This window comes from Meleagris gallopavo, chromosome 31 (genome assembly GCF_905368555.1).
Source record: "Meleagris gallopavo chromosome 31, MGAL_WU_HG_1.1, whole genome shotgun sequence".
NCBI lineage: Eukaryota > Metazoa > Chordata > Aves > Galliformes > Phasianidae > Meleagris > Meleagris gallopavo.
The window spans coordinates 726,746-753,229 of record NC_139434.1 but is presented as its reverse complement, the minus strand read 5'-3'; the positions used below and the strand labels follow the sequence as shown (position 1 = coordinate 753,229).

The window sequence follows — 26,484 nt, the reverse complement described above, 5'->3', positions numbered from 1 at the left end:
TGTGGGACTGCTGCTAAAGGGGTGGGGGGCAGGAAGGGAATTGTTGGGGGCACAGAGGCATGGGGGTGATGATGATGGGGGCCTCGGGGGGCATAGGGGCCGTGCCGAAGGGGATCTATGCGGGGGGACCCCGGGGTAAGAAGGAAGGCTGTCAGCGGACCGGGCCGCGCTGCGCTGCCCCCCAGTGTCCCCCCAGTACCCCCCCCAACGGGCTCTGCCTCCTTCCCCCGCCCCCTCCCGGCCCTGGGCGGGGTCTGTCCCCGCTCCGGAGATGGTGGAGCCGATGTGAGCGGATCGGGGTGCAGAGCGGCTGCGGCCCCCCCTGGCCCCGAGCCCCGGGGGGAGCCCGGCCCCCCCCCAGCCCAGCTATGCCCGCGGGCAGCACCGAGCCCGATGGCATCCTCAGCTATCAGGTGGGGGGTGCATGGGGGGGGGGGTACCCGGTGCGGCCGGAGGATGCTCTGTGGCTGCTCACTGCGGCATTTCCAGCGGCGCTGGGTTGGAGCGGGGAAGGATACGGGATGGGGGCATGCAGGGCGTCTGCTAGGTTGGGGGCAGAGTATCTGCAAAGAGGGGGTGGGAGGTTGGTGAGGAGTGGGGGTGCAGAGCGCTTGCAAGGAATGGGGAGGGAATCTGTAAAATGAGGCATAAGGAACGAGTGGAGGGAGGGTGGGGGCAGGCTCTGAAATGGGGGTGCAGAAAGGAGGCAGATGTAAGGCTGAGGGGTGGAGGTGGGGGGGCACGGGGGGATGCACAAGGTGGATGCAAAGAGAGGTGAAAGGCGCCTGCCTGGGAGGGGCACAGAGGGAGTATGGGGGGGCGTCCCTGGCTGGTAGCACCTCCCTGGCCCCCCCTCCCCCCGTCCCCTCCACACCTGGACGCGTCCCCTTTGTGTGGCCACAGCCCGTCGGAGCGGGGACAAAAGCCCCACAGCACGCAGAACCGGGAGGGGTCGAGTGCAGCAGGAAGCAGCAGGGAGGTCCCCCCCCCCATTTTAGCATCGTCTTATCTGGGCTGTCCCCAGGAAGCATCTCCTGGCCCCGCTGCACCCATCTACTGAGCATCCATGGGACCCAGCACCCCATGGGACCTGGCACCTCCCATGGGACTCCATGCAACCCATCAAACCCCATCGACCCCATAGAATCCCATTCATTTGACCCTGCACCCCAGGGAAGCCTGCACCCCTCATTGGGCGGCATACCTCTATTGCACCCTCTGTGGGATCCTGCACCCCAAGGGACCCCCTACATCCCTCACTGGACACCATGCACCCTCATGGGACCCTATGCACCCTCCATGGAACTCCGTGAAACCCCAGTGAGACCCCATATGACCATTGGACCCTGCTCCCTCCATAGGATCCTGCACCCCTCTGTGCCCTCCATGGGACCACATACATTGGTCCCCATATCCCTCGTGGGACTTCATGAACCCCATGGGATCCTGCACCCCATGACACCCTGCACCTCGCATGGGACACATGCACCCATGAGATCCTGCACCCTCTATGGGAACCCATGCACCCAAGGGACCCCACAGCAGCCTGGGGTCCCCCCTCGTATCTGGAGGAGCTGCCCTCAGTGCCAGATGTGGTTGTGGGAATGAATTCACCTTCCCTGAAATGGGGGGAGATAAGGATGTAGGGATGGGGACGGAGCAGGGACTGCTCCCAGACCCCCTCTGCCTCCTTCCCAGATTGGCTCCATGCAGGCAACTGTCCTCATCCCATAAGAACCCCAAGATTCTAATTCCATTTGGGTGCAATTAATCCGCTCCCATTGGCTCATGGACCCTCACGGACTCCGTGCTCACAGCACTGCAGCTCTGCTTGTGTGGGGTGGGACACTGGGGATGGGGCTCATGCAGTGCTTTCTTAACTGGAGAAGCTGCAATGAGGCAGGGAAACTGAGGCAGGACACCCACAAATCCCTATGGCAACATGAAAATAAAAGAGAAGTTTTTGCTCAGCAAACAGCAGCACGGAACATCGCCTGCTGCTCCAGGGCTACAAACGTATCCTTGAAACTCAGAGTCCTCTTTCCCATATTGCGACAATTGGATGTTTTCTACGAAACCATGAAATCTTCCCATTTCCCCAGAGAAATAACCACTCGGGGTCCGTGCCTTAAGGGACAGAGTGTTTTCTCGGGGCCCTTTACTCTGATGGCACCATTACACGGTGCTTCAAAGGGGGGTGGGCTGCTCAGACCCCAGTCAGACTGCGGGTTTGGCACAAGGAGGTGCCCCCACGTCCATTTTCTATAGTTGCACCGAATGCTAAATAATACAAAAGCAGCAGGATTGGAGCTTGGATCCCGATGGGATTTGTGTTGAGCAGAGCTCGGTGTCGGCTTCCCTCGCCGTGTTGTCTTACAGCTGCCTCACCTTTCAGGGCCAGCACTTCACCTCCATCCTGAGTTGATAGCAGGAGGGAAATGTGCAGCACAGAGGGATGAGCTCAGATCGGGTCGTAACGCAGGGCAGTGGAGAGCTGGGGAAGAGGGGAGGTGGTCACCCAGAGGGATCCCACATTCTTGTGTTCCGTGAGGGTTCTGGGCAGTGGTTTCACCAATGTGGGGTGCAAAGCTGCAGGGAATGGAAATGAGAAACTTTTGCACAGGGCTCCGCTTTGCTGCATCCTCACCCGGGAGGAGGTTCTGCTGTTTAGAAATAGGTTGCCTTGCTTTGGAAATTTGGAAGAAGCTTTTTTAATCCTTCACCACCTTCAGTCCCGTGTTAGGGCTCAATTTGATTAATAAGGATCCGGGGCTAATTGAAGTCGTGCCAAAGTGAGACCTTCCTGAAATGCTGCAGTTTTCACAAGAAATTGCCACAAAACCCAGTGCCATCCCATAATATTGTTTTTCCCAACAGTTTGCACGTCAGCAGCTCAGATTTTAAATGCCCAAACGACCTTCAGCCGCTCCATTTTTCAGCCCCGTTAACAGATGGGCTCCAACCAGGAGCACTTTGGGCACCGCTGCCCTTGGCTCAACCAAATCCCTCATCCCGATGGAATTCCAGCAGTATTTTGGCCATGACCTCAGTTCCTGTGGGATGTGGGATCAGAACTTTGCAGCAGCTTCAGGGGTTGGAGGGCATTGGCTGGTGGAAGTGTTGGTGGGGACATCATGGTGGTGGGGACATCGTGGTGGTGGGGACATCGTGGTGGTGGGGACATTGCGTTAATGGGAGCATCATTTTTGTGGGGCCATCATGTTGGTGGGGACATGGTGTTGGTGGGACCACCATTTTTGTGGGGACATAGTTGGTGAGATCATTGTATTGACGGGACCATCATGGTGATGGGGACGTCGCGTTCATGAGACCATCATTTTGATGGGACCATCACATTGGCGGGGATGCCGTGTTGGTGAGCATCTCCCAGTTTCGGAGTCTTTAATTAACCTCGTGGCCGTGCCCCATGAATTCTGATTCCAGAAAACCCACCCGTGTTTGTGCGGTTGGGACTGGGGGCGTCGCTGGGTTCCTCCTGGTGGGGACAGCTCTGCCGGGGGGTGCAGGATCCGCTCGGATGTCCCGGAGGAGCCTGGCTAAATGCAGGACTCAGAGGCTCCACCTGTCCCCAAAGGTGATGTCCAACAAGGGGCTGAGCCAGAGAGCAGCTGCAAGATAACCCTTGTGGAGAAGCTGCAGGTAGCTGGCCGGAGCTCCTTGCACCAACACCCAGAGGTGGTGCTCCGGGGAGATGGTTTGTGGTGGTCAGGGTGGTGCTGATTGGTGGTACACACTGAACACACTCAAGCTTGCAAGTTGGCAGTGATTTTATTCTGCGCTTTCATCCCGTGCTTTTTTTCTGAGGTTGTTTTGTACAAATCCGGGCTGGGGGTGTGGAATTTGCTGCTAAAATGGGCTGAAGGTGAGCAAATAAGGGAGCCATGAGCGCTGCTTTGGCCATGGGAGCATCAGGTCAACCCCAAGAGCAGCACTGCTGTCCAGTACATCAATCTGTAGAGCGGAGGCGTGGAGAGACCCCCGCTCCCCTTCCCAACACGTAACCACAGACCTGGGGGTGAGCATCCTCCTGAGCACCTCTGCTGCATCAATTTCGGGTGCAAATCTCCAACAAAAAGTGCACTGTTATCGTCTGTTTGAGCAGCCCACAATCTTCTGATGGCTGTGATGTCAGCTGGGTATGGTGAATGGGAATTCACAGCTTCCAGCCCTTTGTCATCCCCCTTCATGAAGGAATAATTTGGAAACCAGTGGAAACACAGCGGTGCTCATTTGGAGGTCGCAGTTTCTCTCTGCACTGATGAAAGCACTGCGGTCGTTGTGGGTGAATTCTTGTCCATGAGTGGACGTGAACGGAGGAATAGATTTTTGGCTTTTGGTGCACAAATGCTCTCCTGATGCAGCAATGGTATCTCAGCCCAGGAAAGCATCAGCTCTTTTGCAAGGGGAAAAATCACATTTTCCATGGAAGGCAACCAGGGCTGCCTGTGCCCCCACCGTGCTGGGGATGGAGCTGCCCTTGCAGGTCTCTGCTTTTGGAGTTGGTGACGGCCATGTCCTGTGGCCAAGTGCCACCTAGCGAGCCCTGCAGGGATCTCCATCCAGCACAGCTGCACTGCATCTTCAGGCATGGAAAAGTGCGTTTCCCCCCCTAGTCTTGAAATCTATTTATTTCGTAGAATCAGAAAATGGCTTGGGTTGGAAGGGACCTCATGGATCATCAAGTTCCAAACTCCCTGATGGAGGCAGGGCAGCCAACCTCCACATTTAATACTAAATCAGGCTGCCCAGGACCCCATCCAGCCTGGCCTTGGACACCTCCAGGGATGGACGGGGCATCCACGGCCTCTGTCTGTTCTAGAAAGCTGCAAAAGCAAAGAAGTATAGGTTTTGTCTTTGAGGGGATCTAACACACGCTACCCTCTCTTTCTGCAATAAATACTGGCAGACTCAATTTCTGTAAAAACACAAGAATAAAATGTAATCCTGCTCCTTGTCCAGCAGGGACCCGATGAAGAGGCAGTGGTTGACCAAGGAGGAACGAGCAACGTTGTCAATATCCACTATGAGAAGGAGGAGCTGGAAGGTGAGAGGTTGGGCTGGATGATCTTTTCCCACCTTAATGATTCTGTTAGGCTATAGCAGAACCTGCTGTGCCTGTTAACCAAGAAACACGCTTCCTTTCACGATTTTCATATTATTATTATTTTTTTAATGGAGGAGGGCAGGGTGAATCCCAGAACAGTAGAGCTGGAAAGAAATCTTTGGTTCCTCCTGCTCAGACAGAACTCTATGGGCTCGATGCCCTTGTCCTGGCTCTGGGCAGCACCAAGCAGATCCTAGCCCCATCCTTCTAGGTTCCTCCTTTAGATGTTGATCTGCACTACTCAGACCCCCCCTCCCCTTTTCTCTCCCAGGTGAGCAGCCCTCTCAGCCTGTCCCCACCAGGAGGGGCTCCAGACCCCCAGTAGCTCTGCACCCTGCATGTTGCTCATTCCATCGGTTCCCTGTCTGCCCTGAACTGGGAGCCCAGTGCTCCAAATGTGTTCTCCCCAGTGCAGAGCAGAGCAGGAAGCACCTCCCTGCCCTGCTGGCTGTGCTCTGTGCAGTGCCCCACAGGGAACCTTTGGCCACCAGGGCACACTGCTGGTTCACAAACACCCTGTTGATCAACTCTTGGTCAACTCTTGGTCAACCTGTTGGCCACCATTGACCGTCTTGGGCACGCTGCTGGCTCACGGTCACCTTGTTGGTCACCAGGACCCCCAGGTCCTTCTCTGCAGAGCTCCTTTCCAGCAGCTCAGCCCCCAACCTGCACTGATGCGTGCCCTTATTCCTCCCCAGGTGGAGAGCATGATTTTCCCTCGGTGAACCTGCACTGACTGCCTCTGATAACCTTTTCTTCCATCATCCCAGCTCCCTTTCTCAATGAGGTTGCTCCTGACTGAATCAGACAGGGCTTCAATTCTTTGTTTTCCTGTTGTTCTGGAGCTCATTATCAGGAGAGTGACCTCATCATCTCACCACCTTGTTCTGTACAGAGATTTTAAGGGTAATCCCATTTCGTAATGAGCAAATCCGAGCGTTGTCCAGGCAAAGCTTGAGTTGGAGAAGAGATTCAACGCTCCGGTGTTACTTTTAAAGAACCGAGAGCCATGGCTTTTTTGCTGTTGTGTTGTAGCAAAACTCGAGTAAAATAAGCCAACTGTGTCACGGTGCTGCTCTCCCACAGGACACCGGACGCTGTACGTGGGTGTGCAGATGCCCCTGGTGAGGCAGAGCCACCGGCATCACCGGCCCCGCAGCCAGAAGCATCGGAAGCGCGAACGGGCGAAGGAGGCAGCCCCCGAAGAGCAGGGCTACCACTGTGAGTCCTGGGGATGAGGAGCTTTGAGACCGAGGGGGTTCCATGTTTGAGGTCTGTGGGGTGGCCTCGAGGGCTATAGCTGCTATTTGGGGTCAAAATTGCGTTGCTGAGCAAGGGTCTCTATTTGCAGAGCTGGAGCTGGGGAGTTGTGGGAGTTAGGGATGTGGTTACTGGGCATGGTGGGGGTGAGTTGATGGTTGGACTCGATGATCCTGGAGGTCTTTTCCAACCATCGTGATTCTGTGATTCTTGTATTGATTGAGCGTGGTGGGGGGTGGTTGGTGGTTGGATTTGGTGATCTTATAGATGCCTTTTCCAACCTTTATGATTCGATGATTCTATGATTCTCATGCTGATTTGATGCCTGGAGAGCTGCTGTTTTGGGGGAAATTTTCATTATTTAGAGCAAGAGCCTCTGCTTGCAAACTTTTCTTGGGATTTGCTTTTTTTTCCAGACAATTAAATACATAGGCTATCTTTATGTGGGAAAATCACATTTATTGGAGGATGTAGAATAGATTGGAGGAGACTGGGAGGGATTGGAGGAGGGAAAAATTTATTTTCTAAAGCAGTGGTGATGCAGTGGCACAGGCTGCCCGGGGAAATGGTGGGATCACCATCCCCAGAGGTGTTCAAGAACTATGGAGATGTGACACCTGGAGATGTGGTCAGTGGGCATGGTGGGACGGGTTGGGGTCAGACTGGGTGATCTCAGAGGTCTCTTTCAACTTTAATGATTCTGTGATTCTATGATTCTGTTTAGGGACACGGTTATGGGGCGCGGTGGGGATGGACTGATGGTTGCACTTGGTGATCTTAGAGGTTTTTTCCAACTCAAGTTTTGCCTTTAATGGATGTTTACGGCTGACCTGGCCCCAACATGCTGCATGGGGCATTTGGCTCTGTGCTTCTCCCACAGACACGCCATCCCAGCGGGTGCAGTTCATCCTCAGCACCGAGGAGGACGAGCAGCACGTCCCTCATGATCTGTTCACCGAACTGGATGAGATCCGCGTGAAAGAGGGCGAGGGCACAGAGTGGAAGGAGACAGCGAGGTAAATGGCAGCTCCTCCTGCAGCAGGGCTGCCTGCAGTGCCACGGGGCTGACCCCGAGCGGTGCCTGCAGGTGGCTGAAATTCGAGGAGGACGTGGAAGACGGCGGCGAGCGCTGGAGCAAACCCTACGTGGCCACACTCTCCTTGCACAGCCTCTTTGAGCTGAGGAACTGCATCATCAAAGGCACAGTGCTGCTGGATATGTGTGCCAACAGCACCGAGGAGATCGCAGGTACCGCTCGGTGTCGGGGTAGGACCAAGCCCTGCAAACCTCACCCAGAGCATCCTATCTTTCAGAAATCCCCTTGCACTTTTCTATCTCAGAGGTTTGTTGGGGTTTGCTTTGGCCTGGCGGCAGGCTGAGCGTTTTCTTGCAACGTGGGACCCTGCTGAGAGCCATTTGTGGGGCTGGAGAAACAATGAGGAGAATATTTTCCATCCAAAAAAGGCGTTTGCAATCAGGGCTCAGCAGTCTGCTCATGGAAACACGGAGTTTGCATGGAGCTGAACCTCTTAGAAATGAACACAGCCTGCATAAGGGCTGAGCCTCGTTAAATAAATTAGTTATTACCAGCTATTTCCTCGCATTCTTTTTTCCCCTTCTGCCTTAACACTGAGGATTTGGGAGCTTTGAAGGCAGAGTTTATCTGGCAGATGACCAGGCAGTGTTTTTCGGGGTGAGGGGAGGAGGAAGATAATAGAAGTAAATTGGAAAAGCAGCTTTGGAGAAATGATGGTTGACTGGTGGTCTCCATTCAGCCCTTTCAGGAGGCGGTGGAGTCACAGCCATTCTCAGCACATTTCTCAGCAAATTGCAGTCATTTGGTGGAGGGAACTCAGGGAAGGTCTGTGCTGTGGGTTGCTTTTAATTTGGTTAGGTACGTGGAGCAACACTGAAAGACCAGACCAGGCGAGGAAATTGCATTATTTAGAAGGAGAAATAATTATCATAGTTGAGCAACGAATAAGCACTTTGATGCTGTTTTTTTAGCAAAAGAAAATTCTTGCTTTTGTTGCAAAAGCTCGATTGCATTAAAGTACCTCATGGAGTAAAGCTGTGCCCGTGCTGAGCTGTGCTGCATTCCTCTTGGGTTCTGCAGGGGTTCTCCTCTCACATCCCTTTCCCACCCTCAGATATGATCCTGGACCAGCAGAACCACTCCAGTGAGTTTGATGAGAGCATGCGGGAGAAGGTCCGGGAGGTCCTTCTCAAAAAGCACCACCACCAGAATGAGAAGAAGAGAAACAACCTCCTCCCCATCGTCCTCTCCTTCGCTGACAAGCCAGGTGAGGGGTCCTGCAGGGCCAAGCACTGGGTGAAGGTTCCTGTAGGGTTTGGCACCAGGTGAAGGTTCTTGTAGGATCTGGCCCCATTGGACTTGCCCTGCACAGGGATGCGTGTCCCAATTGCTCCTTGTCTGTCTTTCTGAGTCTTTCTTTCTCCTCCCAGCCCAAACGCTCATCCCCCATCCTCCTCCCACCACCATAGAAGCTAAAAATGGGGTAAGCCACGACACCAGCCCCATGGATTTAAGCAAGGTGAGATCCTGTAGCTTTCTTTGTCCTTGAGGGCTGGTTTTGCTCTTGAAAATGCGTCTACAGCAGAGTGCTGTGGGCTTTCTCTTTGGGGTAAGAGCCTGAAAAACCCTTTATTTGTTGTGCAAATAACAAAACAGGCAGAGCTGCACTTCATGAAGAAAATTCCCACTGGGGCTGAAGCAGCAAACGTGCTGGTGGGAGAGCTGGATTTCCTTCAGCAGCCCATCATGGCCTTCGCCCGCCTCACCCCGGCCGTCCTCCTCTCGGGCATGACTGAAGTCCCCATCCCAACCAGGTCTGAAGGAGAAGCACAAGGTTCTTCTTTAAAAATAACAACAAAAACCAACATCTAAATTTATCCTGAGAGAATGAGGCCAGCAGGAGCGAGTCTACAAGCACATTTCCCCCATCCCTCATTCTCCACCTTCGTTTCTCCCTTCCCTGCTGTGGTTTCTAAAGGCATTGGCCGATTGTAGTGAACATCAACCCCAAAATTATAAAATGCACTGGCCAGCTGTAATGAACATCAACCTAAAAATTAAAAACTGCCTCGGCCAACTTTAATGAAACTCAGCCTGAGTAGTCAGCTGGCAAAGGTGATCGGTTTTGATGAGTTTAAAATCCATCACCCATGTGCCCAGTCTCGGGTTGTGCTCTGGACTGGGAGCTGCTGGGATTTCTTTGGGCGCTCCCTAAGCTAGGTCCTGTTCTTCTCTCTTTTTCTGTTTCGTTTTTCTCACTCAGGTTTCTGTTTGTGTTGTTGGGACCAGAAGGAAAAGCCCATCAGTACCACGAGATCGGCAGGTCCATGGCCACGCTCATGACGGACGAGGTGTGATGAGATCATTGAGATCCCAGGGTCGTTTTTGGCTTTCTTCCTCTCTCCCCATCTCCACTACAGAGTGGATTTCGGACCACCTCCACTATAGCAGATCTGGAGAGCTGAAAGCTCCCAAATTTTGCACCTAAAGCCAGCAGCTGGGGTCTGCGTTGCCTCGTATAGAGAGCATGGTGGACATGAGTTGGCAATTAGACTGGATGACTGTAGTGGTCTTTTCTAACCTTAATTATTCTGTGATTCTATGATTCTATCCCAGAGCCCACATTCCCACCCTGGTTACAATCCTGCACCTCATCCTGCTCTCCAGAATCCCCAACATGTGAAACCTTTTTAAGCTGACTGAAAGATGGGAGGAGATGACCCCAAATCCCACGATGCACAAATTTTTCCTTTTGGGGAGACTCGGGAGAAAACTCTTTCTCATTTATCTGGGAGTTTATTGCGCTGGTTAGGACACCAGTGCTGCATCGTCCCCTCACCAGTTGTCCACTACCTGCAGGTTTTTCATGACGTTGCCTACAAAGCCAAGAACCGGGCTGACCTGGTGGCTGGCATCGATGAGTTCCTGGATCAGGTCACGGTTCTGCCACCAGGAGAGTGGGACCCATCGATCCGCATCGAGCCCCCAAAAACGTCCCTTCTCAGGTGGGTGCTGCTGTGGAGGGAGGTGTGAGGGGATGGGGGGGAGACTTATAAATAAATCCATCTCTCTGTCTTATGGCTGTTTGTACAGAAAAAAAGGAAGATGCCCGGAGCTCTGGATGACAATGCTTCTCACAGAAAGCCTGAAAAACACAGCGGCCCTGAACTGGAGCGGACGGGAAGGTGGGAGGTTCAATATTCTTATTTAGAATAAAAGGGGAGATTTGGGTGAGATTTGAGGTGGAAATTCTTTACCCAGAGGGCAGTGAGACCACCTCTGCCCATAGAAGTGTGGGTGCTCCATCCCTGGAGATGCTCAAGGATATAGATGGGGCTCTGGACAGCTGATGGAGGAGTGGGACCAGCCCAGGGCAGGTGGTGGAGCTGGAGGGACTTTGAGAACCCTTACAACTCAAACATTCTATGGTTCTGTGATCCTGAAGGACCCTTCCAACTCAACCATTCTGTGGTTCTATGATCTTTAAGATCCCTTCCAACTCAACCATCCTGTGGTTCTGTGATCTTGAAGGACCCTTCCAACCTAACAACCCTGTGGTTCTGTGATCTCAAAGGACTCTTCCAACCCAACCATTCTGTGGCTCTGTGATCTTTGAGTTCCCTTCCAAACCGAGCCATATTGTGGTTTTATGGTTCCATGGTTCTATGATGGGGTCTCAGGTTAGCTCCTTTTCACTGTTGGAGGGTTTTTTTGGTGTGTGTAAAATGGGAGGAAGACACTGCCTTTTAGCTATGAAAGCTGATCTATGCCCATAGTTGCACAAAATTCTCTGTTCCGCCAGCACTGTCTATTTTCTTGTTCCTCCTCCAGACTCTTTGGAGGTTTGATCCTGGACGTGAAGCGGAAAGCACCGTGGTTCTGGAGTGACTTTCGGGATGCGCTGAGTCTGCAGTGCCTGGCATCCTTCCTCTTCCTCTACTGTGCCTGCATGTCCCCTGTCATCACCTTTGGGGGGCTGCTGGGGGAGGCGACCGATGGCCACATAGTGAGTGTGGGGTGATGGGGAGGTGTGCATGGCCGTGACACAGTGGGACGTGGCTTGGCGATGGGACTTGTTGGGTGGGCAGTTGGGCTTGATGACCTTCTAAGTCTTTTCCAACCTAAATGACGCTATGTTTCTATTTGCTATTTCTATATTTCTATTTCCAGTTGCAAATTTACTTTATTTCTTTTTTTTTTTTTTTTTTAACAATAATACTTTTCTCACATGGCTTTTTCACTTTGCTTTTATCCATGAATGCTTTACCCACGTGATTTAATTGCTCTTCTCTTCCCTGGGCAGAGTGCCATGGAGTCGCTGCTGGGCGCGTCCATGACTGGCGTTGTGTATTCCCTCTTTGCTGGCCAACCTCTCACCATCCTTGGCAGCACCGGTCCTGTCCTCGTGTTCGAGAAGATCCTCTACAAGTTCTGCAAGTAAGATTGGCTGCACGGAGCCTTCTGAAGGCTGAGAAGAGATTTTTTTTCTGCTATTTTTCATAATGGTAGCTGTAAGATTGGAATTGATTGGAGTTGGCTTCTGTGGCATGCGCCGAGTGCATTGCATGTTCCTGCCTCCAGGATGCAAGGGTTTGTGCAGGGTTTGTAGGGTTAAGGCAAAACAGGAGGAGGAGAAATCACGTGTGTAAAGATGTCCGAGATGGGACGCGTGAGTGAAAGGAGACAAATCAATCTGTTTTGGGAGCGTGAAGGAAGATTTTCTTTGCTTTCAGCACAAAAGCAAGTTTTTTTTCCAAAAGTAGAAATACGTTTTGCCCAAACAGCCAAACAATTTTCCCTTCTGCTGAAATATTTTGAGATTTGATGATTCTGTTGAGAAAGTAGGAGCTTTTCATGCAAAATGCATGCTTTCTGTGACAGCCATTGCTGTGATGGCTGTGATGACATCACAGCAAGATGACCCTTGCTGCAATTAATCACCCACATCCTTCAGGTAGCAGCTGCTGGATGCCCAGCCAGAGGGTTTTGGTGTTGGCATAGGGTGATGGGCAAACACAGTGTGCTCCCCTACAAAGACCTGACCTCGATTAGCCTCTGAGATATTAACACCACATCACTGTTAAATAATGCTAATTACCTCATTGGCCTCTCCACCCGTGGGCCCACACCCTGCAGCCCCGCGGCTGTCCGTAGTACATGCAAACCACATTCCTTGGCACGTTCCTACATCTCCCTGGATTTTCCCTGAAGGAAAACCCATTAGGTTTCCCTCCCATCTCAGGGACTACGCACTCTCCTACCTGTCCCTGCGGACGTGCATCGGGCTGTGGACTGCCTTCCTCTGCATGGTGCTGGTGGCCACGGATGCCAGCTGCCTGGTGTGCTACATCACCCGCTTCACTGAGGAAGCCTTCGCCGCCCTCATCTGCATCATCTTCATCTACGAGGCTCTGGAGAAGCTCATCTGCCTGGGAGAGACCTACCCGGTGCACATGCACAGCCAGCTCGACTTCCTCACCCTCTACTAGTGGGTTATTTTCCCCTAAAACACCCCATTGGCAGCACCTTAGGGCTGCACCTCCATTGCTCCTCCTTCCCTTCCCCTTGGTTCTCTCCTCCCAGCTGTAAGTGTGCAGCTCCCACCCATCCCACCAATGAAACGCTGCACTTTTGGCAGAGCAATGAGGTCAAGCCTGCAGCCATCGCCTGGGAAAACCTCACCGTATCTGTAAGTGCCCATTGGTGTCAAGGCGGTGCCAAAGCCCTTCGGGTGACGTTGTGCTTCAAACTGATGTGAAAAATCACCGCTGAAGTGCCGTGTGTGCGGTACCCACCTGCGGGCTTGGGAAGGAGTGCACCATATTCTTAGCTCTAGTGGTGATGGCTGTCACCCCCAGGCACGCTGCAGGGCTGGGAGTGAGGTCAGTGGTGGTGTGAGCACTGGAGGAGCTGGAGGTCTTAAGTTCATGCCTGAAGGTGGTAATTGGTTCTTTAATTGGTCCTCAGCAACTCCAGGGCCAGTTCTTATTCAGCGCTGTCTGCACCTCCTTGCATAAGTCTTACTGTCTGTGCATATATCTGCATATCTGAGCGTGCACACATCTGTGTGTCTGATGTGTCCCAGGGATGAGCCCTGGGAGATGATGCTTTGTCTCTCCTTTCCTACCATGGTGATCACCGCCCTCCTTCCTTTTTTTCCCTTTACTCTGGCCCCAGGAATCCCCTTTGGGTGTCTCATTCCCCTGTGGTGCCTTCAGCCATGGCTGCATGCAGTCCAAATGGAGAACGTGCCATGGCTCTGTGCCCCATCACAGCCCATTTCTCCCTCTCCCCTTTGTTGATGTGTCACTCGTTAAGCTCCTGCTGCTCCTGAGATATAAATCTCCCCTGCCAGCAGCAGGCACAAGGTCATGGATCTTGGACCAGGCCCCCAACCCTGCCCCAGTTACCCAACATTTCCTTTGAGCACATGCACCTCTTTTGTGTCCTCATGCTCTGTTTCTCCAGGAATGTCGACATTTGCATGGAGAATTTCATGGACCCGCCTGTGGACACGATGGCCCTTACACACCCAATGTCCTCTTCTGGTCCTGCATCCTCTTCTTCTCCACCTTTGTCCTCTCGAGCTCACTGAAGATGTTTAAAACCAGCCGCTACTTCCCAACCAGAGTAGGTAGAAGGTGGGGGCCAGCAGTGGGGCCCACACTCATTGCCCCAAATACTGGAGCATTTGCCACCACTGGGTCAAGAACTGCTGATGGAAGAGCCTTGAAGGCCATGATCTCTATTGGCTTGGATGGGATCTCCATCGACTTGGATGGGATCTCCATTGGCTTGGATGGGATCTCCATTGGCGTGGATGGGATCTCCATCGGCTTGGATGGGATCTCCATTGGCGTGGATGGGATCCCCATTGACTTGGATGGGTTCTCCATTGGCGTGGATGGGATCCCCATCGACTTGGATGGGATCTCCATTGGCGTGGATGGGATCCCCATCAACATGTTTCCTCACCATTTCTGTGAGCTTAGTGACCTCTGCATTTCCCACCTGCCTTAAGGCCTCTTCCAGAGCACTGTAAAATGATGACATGATTCTATGAAATCAGATCCTCCAAAGTAATTTTTTTTCCCTTCACCATTGTGTACTCCAGGGGAAGGTTGGTTCAAATGAGGAGCTGCTATAGAAGAAGAGATATTTCTTCTTTATAGGGAACAAATGTACCTCAGTGCCTTATTCCCATTTCAGCAGTGAGAGAGGCTGTAGTGGCAGATGTTTATTTCCAAATATTTAATAATGATTAAAACAAAAAGAACTAAAACATCCCTTTCCCCTTAATTAAGCTGTTTTCTATGTGACACCTGATCTCACAGGGACAAACACAGCAGCAGCTTCTAACCAAGAGATTCAGCTCACGTCCTCAGAGTGGTGGGGTTTTGTTAATCAGCCTTCATGTTGTGCACATCCCTAAGCTTTTTCATCTCGTGCTGCTCCTGTGTTTGCCTTGACCCTTTCTTTCAGCATTGATTTCTTGCCCCCATAGGTCCGGTCTACGATAAGTGACTTTGCTGTTTTCCTCACCATCGTTGTCATGGTGGTCATTGACTTCCTCATTGGGATCCCATCACCAAAGCTCCACGTCCCCCATATGTTCAAGGTAATGGGAAGCTTTGGCACGGGTTTGGCTTCACCCCACGCCTGTGCTGCTGGGGACATCAACCTGGTGATAATGGGGCTGGACAGGGCTGAGCCTGAGGGATGTGCTGGTGGTGTGACTTTCTTCCACCTTCAAATGCATCACTTTTCTCTGGAAACGAGAAAACAACCCTAAAACTTGATATGTACAGGAGAAATATCTATGGGTGCTTGCAAAGAGTGCTGCTGAACCCTGTAGCAGAGAGTGATGCAAAGCATTGAGAATGCTTCAAAGTGGAGATGGAGGGGAAATCCAAGCTGGCAGGTGACACTAATGCTGGCGCTTTGTCCCAGCCCACCAGGGATGATCGTGGGTGGCTCATGAACCCCATAGGACCCAACCCATGGTGGACGGTGTTGGCTGCACTCATCCCAGCTCTGCTCTGCACCATCCTGATATTCATGGACCAGCAGATCACCGCCGTCATTGTAAACAGGAAGGAGCACAGGCTGAAGGTAAGGGGCTGCGAGAGGAGAATCCAACCCCAACCCCCAAAAATGCAAACACATTTGTTTGGGACAACACAACGCTGCTTGACAGGATGCTCCTCTGCATTATTGATGTCACAGGGAGCAAACAAGAGGGCAATTTGTACAGGAAAACCTTTCAGAGGCAGCAAATTAACCTTGTAACAATAAGGAGGAGTGTTTCTGTTTTAAAATGTCAGCAGCAAATGTAGGGGAATGAATCGTTTTAACACAGTGCTAGGAATCTGCCAGTCAGGTCTCACTTGCGAGTGGTGGGAGTGTGCTGTAAGAATGGGAAAACGTCAATGTTTTTTGAAGAGTTAGGAGTTGTACTGAAAAAAACCCACCCTAGAGTCTGCTTTGTCTGAACTCCTGACAGATTTTCACAGGGAGAACTTGTGCAAACCTGAGCATATCTGTAATTGTTTCCAATTATTTTAAATTTTCAAAGAGTTGACTCAAGCTGCAAGTTTGCCTCATTGCTCTTCTGCTGTGGGATGCTCTGTTTCTATTTCTGCAGAAAGGATGCGGGTACCACCTGGACCTCTTCATGGTGGCTGTGATGCTCGGGGTGTGCTCAGTGATGGGGCTGCCCTGGTTTGTGGCCGCGACCGTCCTCTCCATCACCCACGTGAACAGCCTCAAACTGGAGTCAGGCTGCTCAGCTCCTGGAGAACAACCCAGATTTTTGGGGATACGAGAGCAGAGGGTCACGGGATTGATGATCTTTGTGCTCATGGGCTGCTCTGTCTTCTTGACTGCTGTGTTAAAGGTAGGAGGAAAATGCAAAGCACCCAACAGCCTGGAGGATTTTCGGAGATTGCACAAAAGTAGTCCCTAGTCCCCTCTCTCCAGGTCCGAGGGGAACAGGAGGTGAACCCAAGCTTTGAGGTGTGACCCATAATAGCAACTGGCCCCACTTACACTTCCCAACCCTTCAGACCCCAGTTGGGCATAATTGAGGGCACCGAGCCACATCATTTTTTGATTGTCTTTTGGACCTGCCTGTGTTTCTGTGTTTATGGGCTACAACCTCGTGCATTCAGACCACTACATCCACTCTCTTTCCATCAGGCTGTAAGTGGACAGGTTGCATTGTGCTCCCCAGTGCCTCAGAGCTGCCGTCCCTGGTGGCTAAACATGCTGCAATCATCTCATGCACATTCCTCCCACAAAGCAATTTCACCTCCAGGCTGAAGGCAGGCACACCACCTCTGCATGTTGCCACAGGAATATGCAGAGCTGTTTTCCTGCCGTCGCAGAGCGCAGCATATGGTAGCATGGGTGAAATCACCTATTTTCCTGCAATCTTTCTGGAAAATTGGATTATTCTGATGAAAAAGTCACTCAAAAGTTCTGCCTAGAGCAGAGCATTTCTCACATGCATGCACAAAATATCCAGTGGATAAAATTTGACAATCTCCAGCCCTGTGGAAACTGGAAGGCTTTGGGCAACTTTATGCAGAATGAAAGGATAAGATTGAAAATGCAGTGGCTTTTCTTAAAATAGCATTCCCTTTGCAGTTTATACCAATGCCTGTGCTGTATGGCGTCTTTCTCTACATGGGTGTATCGTCGCTCAGAGGAATCCAGGTATGGACTGCTGCACCACGCAGATGTTTGCTCCCTGATATTTCATCTTACCAAGAGAAGGGGAAAAAAAGATCTTGCAGTCAGGGTAGGGGAAAAGGGAAAAGCCTCTTCAAGTGCAAGAGATGGAAATACAGAATCATAGAATGTCTCAAATTGGAAGGAACCCATAAGGGTCGTAGAGCCCAAATTCTTGGTTGGAGGTGGTAGAGGCACAGGGGGTCTGCAAGGCTGGGAGGACCAGGTGGGTTTGGTGCTCTCTGTGTTATGGTCTCAGTGCTTTGTTACGTGAAAATGGGAGAATTTGATGCAAGTGGAAGGAAATATCTCCCTCTCGTGGAAGTGGTTGCTGGAGGATTCACTAGGCAAAGGAAAATTAATTACAGAATCATGTGGGATAATTGCAGTTTGGTGACAGCTCTGTGGGGGTTATGTTCCCATAAGAAGAGATCAGCACTTACTGTGAGAGCCCTAATGAATTCCTACAGGTCTCAATAAGGCCACCAACTCCCTGCAGTCCCATGGTGGCACCTCCTTATTGTTTTGCAGTTCTTTGACCGCCTGAAGCTGTTTGGGATGCCGGCCAAGCATCAGCCCGACTTCATCTACCTGCGGCACGTGCCGCTGCGCAAAGTGCACCTCTTCACCCTGGTGCAGCTCACCTGCCTCGTGCTGCTCTGGGTCATCAAGGCGTCCCGTGCGGCCATCGTCTTCCCCATGATGGTTGGTGGCTCTCAACAAGATGCTTGCAGCTTTGAGTGGGGTGTAGTCATGCCTCTGGTCTCACTGTGGCTTCCCTTTAAGGTCCTTTCCAACCCAACCATTCCATGGTTCTGTGACCTCTAAGTGCTTTTCCAACCCAAGCATCTTATTTTTCTATGATTTTGAAGGGCCCTTCCAGCCCAACCATCCTATGGTTCTGTGATCTTGAAGGTCCCTTCCAGCCCAACCATCCTATGGTTCTATGATCTTGAAGGACCCTTCCAGCCCAACCATCCTATGGTTCTGTGATCTTGAAGGTCCCTTCCAGCCCAACCATCCTATGGTTCTACGATCTTGAAGGACCCTTCCAAACCCAACCATCCTATGTTTCTGTTTCTGAAGGTTTTGGCTCTCGTTTTTGTCCGGAAAGTCCTGGATTTCTGCTTCTCGAAACGAGAGCTCAGCTGGTTGGATGACCTCATGCCAGAAAGCAAGAAGAAGAAGTTGGATGATGCCAAAAATGAAGCCAAAGAAGAAGAGGTAATGCTGCTGGGTGCCTGGGGGCTGTGAAATTTCTGTCACAGCCAGTCATTAAATGGTGTGAGAAGTCTGGAACTAGGCAGAAGGAGATTCCAATGGCTTTTGGCAACCATTTTTTAAACTCTAAATTATCACTTGAACAGACATACAATAAGCTTAACTGTTGAACAATCATGCAATTTTAAAATGCCTTCTAAAATAAAATTGTTTCATTATTGTTGTTATTTTTATCATTATTATTGGAAAGATTTGCTCATAATGGGTCTTTAAACCCCCAAAATGTTTGGAGCGAAAGGTTTTCTTCCTGCTCCCTCAGTGCTAAAGCTACCAAGGACCAGGAGGGGCAGCATGCAATGTCTGTGTGGGGTTTTTGCTCAAAGACAGGGGGTTGATCTGCCCTTCTGCTGCAGGAGTCTCAGCAAATGATGGAAGCTGCTGCTGCAAACTCAGTCCAGCTGAGCCTGGGGAAGACGAGCTACGTGGATGTCCCCAAGCAGAACAGCAGGGACAGGTAAAGCCCCACCACATGCCGGGCATGGTGGGATGGGTTGGGGTTGGACTGGATGATCTTAGAGGTCATTTCCAACCTCAGTGAAGTGATTCTATTCAGGGACACAGTGAGTGGGCTTGGTAGGGACGGGTCATCGGTTGGACCTGACGATTCACGAGATCTTTCCCAACTGTAATAATTGGTTCTATGATTGCAGGACTGACCCTTCTGAGATCAACATCTCAGATGAAATGTCGAAGACAACTGTGTGGAAGGCTCTCACCATGAATGCAGAAAAACTCTGAATCCGAGGAGGAAAAAGGTAAAAGGTAATGGTAATGGTGAATGACCGTGCTGCTCTGCAAGCCACAGTGCCAAAGAGCTCATCCTCAGCAGCAGGCAGCAAGTACCGGGGAAATTTAGATTGGAGGATGGATGATTTTAGAGGTCTTTCCAACTTTAATGATTCTATGTTTCCCTCTTTTTCTTTTTTTCCCCCTCAGTTGTCCTCTTTAGGGATCTTGGCTTTGAAGGAGAGGAGCGAGAACGTGACTCAGGGATGAGCCAGCGCAGCTATGTTGGGTGGAGGAAGCAAACACACACCCTCCCTGGTTCTCTCCTCCAAGTAGCAGGATTCCCATTAAAGCCATTTAAGACGTTTCCAGTTATCCTTGGTGTGCTTCAGGCATTCAGTATCTCTAGACCAGCAATCTGAGGTGCACCTTGCTGTCAGTGGGAGCTCGGTGTTGCTCAGCCTCCGTGTGTACGTGTGTGTGTGTGCGTGTGTCGTCGCGGTCTGTGGTGGTAGAGGGACAGCTGCCGCTTGGTCATTTAGTGCTATCTAGGTTTTTTTTAATATCTAATCTTCCCCCCCCACTCCCCCCATTTCCCTTTTTCTGTCCAAATATAAACTCTGAATGTACAAAATAATTTTCTGTTATATTTGACGCATTCTACACTTCCTTCTTCGTCACTGCCAGATTTTGGGTTTGGATCGGAGTCCTTGCTTGGATTCGCTCTTCCCTTCTATCTCTTACTGGTGTGGGAGAGATGTCCTTTGTGGTGGGAAGTGCAGAGAGAAAGGAGAGGTGTTTGTTCCAGTTTTGCCATCATGTTTTTGCTTTGACCCCAGAATCAGCAGGTGCCCACAGAATGAGTTGGAATCGAGTGATCTTTAACAACTCAACAATCCTGTGGTTCTGCGATCTTTGAGGTCCCTTCAACCCAGTCTTCCTATGATTCTATAGCCTTTAAGATCCTTTCCAACTCAACCGTCTTATGGTTCCATGATCTTTGAGGTCCCTTCCAACCCAACCATTCTGAGGTTCTATGATTTTTCAGGACTCTTCCAACCCAAACCATTCTATGGTGCTTTGATTCTAAAAAGCAGAAATGCCACCTTCTTGTCCCTGGCTGTGAGCTGATATAAGGAAACTCCTAAAACTCACTGCTTTGAATAAACCATATAGTCACGGGAGCAGCCAGCCACATCCATTGCTTTCCTTGCTTTATCCTCAAGAATACTCTGCTCATTTTCTTTGCCCCCCCCACCCCATGCAAAAAGCCTTTTCTCTTTCAAGGTGGCATGGATCATCAGGAAAATAAATTATCTTCAGTGTCCCTTCCAACCCAACCATTCTGTGATTCTATGAAAGCAGGAAGAGGTTTTTCCTTTTTGCTTTCCCTGCTGCCCTGCGGGAAGATGCTGTTGAGCAGGGATGGTACCCGCGTGCTCCTCACATTTTGGGAGCCATTGGGCTGTGGTCTCATCCCAGAGACAGACTCCCTTGGGTGGCCACGGAGTCTGGGAGGAAAGGGAACACAGAAGGGACAGTTATCCTGTCCCCATCCCCATGTGAAGTGGCTCCAGGCACTTGGAGCTGCTGCCATCTCCTCATCCCATTTGCTGTCCCATCCATTGGTTCAACCTTTCCATGCATCAGACGAACCCAGAGCACTAATAAATGGATGGGGGAAAATAATCTTCTGTAAGGATGTCAGTGGTGCATCAGCAAACGGGGCAGAAAGTCACTGATTTGGATTTGCAAACCGTGCTTTGGTGGCTGGTGGTTGTCAGAGAAAGAGAAAGAGATTTACCTCTTGCAGGGGAAAATAAAATTGAGTTGGAGGAAGGAAGAGCTGCAAAGCCTGGGTTTGCTCATTGCATGACAGCAGTGCAGCTCTGACCTTGGAATTATTCACCCTCTGTCTGCGGGGCAGCTGCTTTCTGTCTATTTGCCTCTATTTATGAGCAGAAAGTCGGTCTCCACTCCTGTTCACCCCAGAAGGCACTGGGGCCAGGGGCTGGGATTGTTTTCTACATGCACTCAGCATCCCACAGCTGGCATTGCTCCCTTGAAGGACCAGAAAAGTCCCAGCCATGAAGGCAAATGTTGTTGGTTCCTTATGTTAAAAGCAAACCAGGCTTCCTCAGAGTCCCCTGGCACAGGATGCACAAACATCTGGATGTCAAATGATTTTTTCCCCTGTTTGCAGGCCTCGTCTCCTCTCCCTTATTTTATTTTGAAGTTATGATTTAAGAGGAAGCAGAGTTCTAATTCGCAATGCCATTATTGCAATTGCAGCTGCAGTTCCTGGTGCTGCTGCTCCGTTTACTCACCACCAACCCATGGATTGCTCTGTATGAGCAGGCATGGTGGGGCTGGGTTGGGGTTGGTGATCTTAGAGGTCTTTTCCAACCGTAATGATACCACGATTTGGGGAGGATTTGATATTTCCATGTAGGGGGCAGGGAGCATCCCAAGGGCATCCCTGGAATTGGCATGGGATTAAAATCACTTCCTGGCAATGTGCTGTGTTGGTTTGGTTGGCAGCAAACTCCATTCCCCTGATACAAGATGGGTGCTGGGGGTCATCCTCATCTCTGGTGCCTTAAAACAGCTCCTGGGGCCATGCACAAAGGCAGCTCTGTTACATTAGGGGGCTTTGGAAGCACTGGGGGTGCGAAGAGAAGGAGGAAAAGAAGGAGGAGTAGGAGGAGGAGGAAGAAGGCTCGCCACCAGCAATGCAAAAAGCAAAGCTCCCCTCTCCCATAGGATAAAAAAAGAAAAAAAAGAAAAAAAAAGAATCCCAAATGAATCCTATGGAGAGTCCTAAGTAAAGAAGGGTGGGAGGAAAGTAAGAGGGTAATAAGCTTGGTGCTGGCACTTCTGTTTTGTCCCGGTATATTCTCCCTTCTGCCATTCTAAATGTAGAAATAGAGGAATTATTTTTGTTCCGGAGATACTGAAATGAATTTATTTTTGTTGCAAGAGATGATCTAGTTTGGAAACGCACAGTGTTGTAAATAAAACGGGGAGGAAAAGAAAACATCCGACCAAATCTGTGTTGTCTCCCAGGTCCGAATTTTAATTTATATATTTTTAAAGGATTTTGATTTATTTAGGGCTCATTCTGTGAAACCCAAATGCCATCACTCTGTGTTGCTGTCTCGTGGTTCCTGTCTCGAATTGATGCTGCTATTGACATGTTCCACCATCCCAGCCCCATCTGCTGTGGGATTTCTCTGTCGTTCACTGACCACGATGGGAAAATTACCCAATAAAATCTGTTTGTGTCTCTGTGCTGCTCCGGTGTCTTTTGAAGGGCTGTGGTGTTGATGGAGAGGATTGGAGGTGTTCCTGGAGATGCTTATGAATGTTTCAGAAGACTGGGGAGTGAGCAGCACTGATCTGGGGGAAATTCATCCCCGCTGGGGCTTGATGGGAAAGATGTGATATTATTGGTTTTTTTTTGAGCGACATCACTTTATGTCCTCGATCTGTAGCAAAACCCCATCCAGAGAGAGCAGTCCCTCTGTCGTATGAGGCTTTCTTTTGGTACCATTTTCAATACAAAGGGCAGAATTAAACAAAATATGTTCTACTTGTCTTTCATATACTCCTTTATTTAATCTTAGAGCCATAGGTCTGAGCAGATGGGATACTCAGGGGGGTCAGGAGGGTGCATCCTGGTTACCATCTACCTAAAATTGAAGGAATTTGGAGAAAAATGGGGCACCTGAACCAACCCCTGGTCAGAGCTTGGTTCTCCCAAAGTTCTCAGGCAGCAGCATGCAGGATCCCCATGGGGTGCTGGGCTGGGTCGGAGCTCCCAGAACCAGATTTAGGAAGGGCAGCACAGCAGGAATGGGGGTAGAGAGGAAATGAATTGGGCAGGGATGCTGAGCTGCAGCGCTGATTTCAGCAGGGGATTGGGAAACACCATGCGGGTTCGTGCAGTTGTTTCATGGATCAATCCTTCTGCAGAGGGTCTGATTGCTGCTGGTGATGCAGGGGTCCAACAGCCATGGGTGCACACTGGAAAGCCTGGGATTTGCTGTTTAATTGTACCTTTTAAAAAGGAAATAATAAATAAAGAAATAGAGAGAGAGAGAGAGAGAAAGAAAGAAAGAGAGAAAGAGAGAGAGAAAAAGAGAAAGAAAGGAAAGGAAAGGAAAGGAAAGGAAAGGAAAGGAAAGGAAAGGAAAAGGAAGGAAAGGAAAGGAAAGGAAAGGAAAGGAAAGGAAAGGAAAGGAAAGGAAAGGAAAGGAAAGGAAAGGAAAGGAAAGGAAAGGAAAGGAAAGGAAAGGAAAGGAAAGGAAAGGAAAGGAAAGGGGAAAGGAAAGGGGAAAGGAAAGGGGAAAGGGAAAGGAAAGGGGAAAGGAAAGGGAAAGGAAAGGGGAAAGGAAAGGGGAAAGGAAAGGAAGGAAAGGAAAGGAAAGGGAAAGGAAAGGAAAGGAAAGGAAAGGAAAGGAAAGGAAAGGAAAGGAAAGGAAAGGAAAGGAAAGGAAAGGAAAGGAAAGGAAAGGAAAGGAAAGGAAAGGAAAGGAAAGGAAAAGGAAAGGAAAGGAAAGGAAAGGAAAGGAAAGGAAAGGAAAGGAAAGGAAAGGGAAAGGAAGGAAGGGAAGGGAAGGGAAGGGAAAGGAAGGGAAGGGAAGGGAAGGAAGGAAGGGAAGGGAAGGGAAGGAAGGGAAGGGAAGGGAAGGGAAGGGAAGGGAAGGGAAGGGAAGGGAAAGGGAAGGGAAGGGAAGGGAAGGGAAGGAAGGGAAGGGAAGGGAAGGGAAGGAAGGGGAAGGGAAGGGAAGGGAAGGGAAGGAAGGGAAGGGAAGGGAAGGGAAGGAAGGAAGGAAGTGAAGGACGGAAGAAGGGATAGAAGGAAGGAAGAGAAGCAACTGAGCACCAAACAGTTTAACAGAACAGAAACTCTCCCAAACACAAAGTGAAAATGGCTGAGCACAGCTCAGTGAGTGCAAAACCACTTCTGCCCCCTTGTTGATGGTTGGGCTGCATTGATGGCTAGATGATCTTGATGGTCTTTTCTGACCTTAATGATTCTATCATTCTTTGATTTCATAAACTATTTAACCCCCCACCCTGAAAGCTTCACTTTTCTCATTGTCCTCCGTTGCAAATAAGCACTGGATAAAACCCACATGAGAACAAAAGGAAGAGGTGGTGTTGGGAAGCTTTGCACCAAACGCACCCAATATGTGGATGCATTTTGAAACGATCCTTTTTGGGGTTGGATGACTTACGGTGTTGGCAGCATGGCCAGGAAGGGGACACTGCGGGGCTCCTCCCTCATGTACCTCTTGTTGGAGCTGTGGAAATAAGACAACAGCCATAGCGGCCACAACATGGGGATGCTCCAATGAAAATGTGCTGGGGACTTCATGAAATGCTTTTCATTGCCTCTGGAAATGGGATGAAGGAGGATGTGTAGCCAGAAATCCAACTGTACCCAACGTGGCTGGTATTTGTTGGGTTTCAGCGCTTTGAAGCTTGTTTTTTGGCTATTGGCAAAATTGCTGCAAGAATGACATTAGTAAAAGCAGAAAATAACTGTTGCAGCGGGAGAGGTTCGGGTTGGGTGTTAGGAGACATTTCTTCTTCAAAAGAGCGGTGATGCATTGGCACAGGCTGCCCAGGGAGGTGGTGGAGTCCCCATCCCTGCTCAAAAAACATGGAGATGTGGCACTTGGGATGTGGGCAGTGGGCATGGTGGAATGGGTTGAGGTTGGGCTGGATGACCTTTGAGGTCTTCTCCAATCTCAATGATTCTGTGATTCTATTTAGAGACATGGTTTAGGAAGCAATACTGGTGGTAGGTGGACGGTTGAACTGGGTAATCTTAGATTTCTTATTAACCTCAATGATTCCATAATTCTATGATTCTAGTGCTGTTATCCTTTTGCACTGGGGTGTTTCCCTGTATCACCCTGCTCCCTTCTCCCCTCTACCTGTATCGTTTGGTGTTGATGAGCCAATGCACAAAGTCCTTGGCCTTCATCTTGTCCAGGTAGCGAGTGAAGTCGCTGGTGAAGGTGCCCTCCGAGTGCCGCTTTGTGTTGGATGGGGCTTCGTAGGAGGGCCATCTGATGGCAAAAATGGGGCAAAATGCAGGGATTAATGCACATCAAATAGAAGGGCTCCTGTGCCCTCCCTGCAGGAGGCTGCAAAACGCTGCAACGAGCGGAGCAGTGTCCAGAAAATCTGTAAGAACACATAAAAATAACAGCGGGGATCTGACAAGCCTGGCCAGTATTGTCCCTTAAATACGTGAGACAGGCAGTATTGTCCCTTAAATACGTGAGACGTCCTGTTCTGTGCCCTGGACCTCGCTTGGCTGCAGCTTTATAGACACCTTCAGCTCCAGGGATCTCATCACTGCTGCTCTCAGCCCTCTGCAGATGGGGAGCAGAAGGGCCAGCCCCTCCTGGCACAGAGACCACAGAGGGTTTCCCACCTGCACAGTGCGGAGATGGGCTCAGCACCGCTCTCGGTGTCTGCCTCTGCATCTTCCCATGCAGCAGAAATCCCTGCTCTTTGCAGTGTTCTGCCACAGCTAACAGCTCCTGACACACGCTGCTTTTGGCCTCGGGGGGGCCAGTTGCCTTTGTCCCCATAAGGATGGGAAGGAGAGAGGCACTCAGCCTTGCTCACCACATTGCCAACACAACCTTTGGGTCTGGGCAACGTGAAACCCCCGTGGGACGTAGCAATGCAGGCTGGCAGAACAGACGAATCCAAAGGAATCGGGCACAGCTCAATAGCAAGGGGCTCAGCTCTCAGCCTGCAGCAGCTGCTGCCCACAGCCAACCACCCAGTGCCATACCTGAGTGCATCCCCTGTGTCCCTCGGAACCACCTGCCACGCTGCTGGGATCAGCACAGCCAACACCAGCCCGGAGAGGTACAGCCAGAGGATGAGCTTCATTTCTCCTCCTGAAATTCAGATAGAAAAGTACAGCTTGCCATCGCTGTAGAGACCCCTCCAACCCTTCCAGCATGGTAAGGATGGATGTGGAATAAGAGATCTCTTCCAGGAGTGCCAGCAGTGATGGGTGCACAGCTAAAACCCATTCCCATCGCCATCCATCAGCGATGGATCAGGTCCTGGCTGTAGGCACACAGGGTTTGTATGATCCAAAGACAAAATTCAATGCTATAAACTTCATTGCCAGCCACCCCCCACCCCCCCCACCCCCTTTTCTATCCAGGAGCAACATTCCTGTCTCACAGTCATCACCACGATACTGTGGGACTTTCCCCACCATCAGCTGCTCAGAGAAGCCGTGTTCCAAAGAGTTGGCTAATTAGAGTTCTACATTTTCTGA

The 26,484-nt window shown here is 50.6% G+C and overlaps 2 protein-coding genes across 2 annotated transcripts; one reads left to right on the top strand and one right to left on the bottom strand.

Moving 5' to 3' along the window:
• The first annotated feature begins 236 nt into the window (after positions 1-236).
• On the top strand, positions 237-19,535 carry SLC4A8 (solute carrier family 4 member 8). The gene is given in 26 exon segments (XM_085212104.1): positions 237-413; positions 4,984-5,065; positions 6,212-6,346; positions 7,266-7,401; positions 7,473-7,633; positions 8,536-8,688; positions 8,852-8,940; positions 9,078-9,235; positions 9,685-9,772; positions 10,281-10,407; positions 10,410-10,426; positions 10,515-10,606; positions 11,253-11,427; positions 11,725-11,858; positions 12,664-12,909; positions 13,005-13,110; positions 13,890-14,051; positions 14,926-15,039; positions 15,372-15,533; positions 16,066-16,317; positions 17,070-17,138; positions 17,685-17,858; positions 18,240-18,377; positions 18,788-18,888; positions 19,085-19,196; positions 19,371-19,535. Coding segments are annotated over 25 exon segments (3,204 nt in total). The 5' UTR covers positions 237-368; the 3' UTR covers positions 19,173-19,196; positions 19,371-19,535.
• A 4,864-nt stretch (positions 19,536-24,399) lies between these two features.
• Positions 24,400-26,084, bottom strand: LOC100542684 (exendin-3-like). The gene is made up of 3 exons (XM_031553298.2): positions 25,984-26,084; positions 25,109-25,243; positions 24,400-24,469 (listed from the first exon to the last, which is right to left on the bottom strand). Exons 1-3 carry the CDS (start codon positions 26,082-26,084, stop codon positions 24,400-24,402), a joined length of 306 nt encoding a protein of 101 aa, XP_031409158.1.
• Between the last annotated feature and the right edge of the window lie 400 nt (positions 26,085-26,484).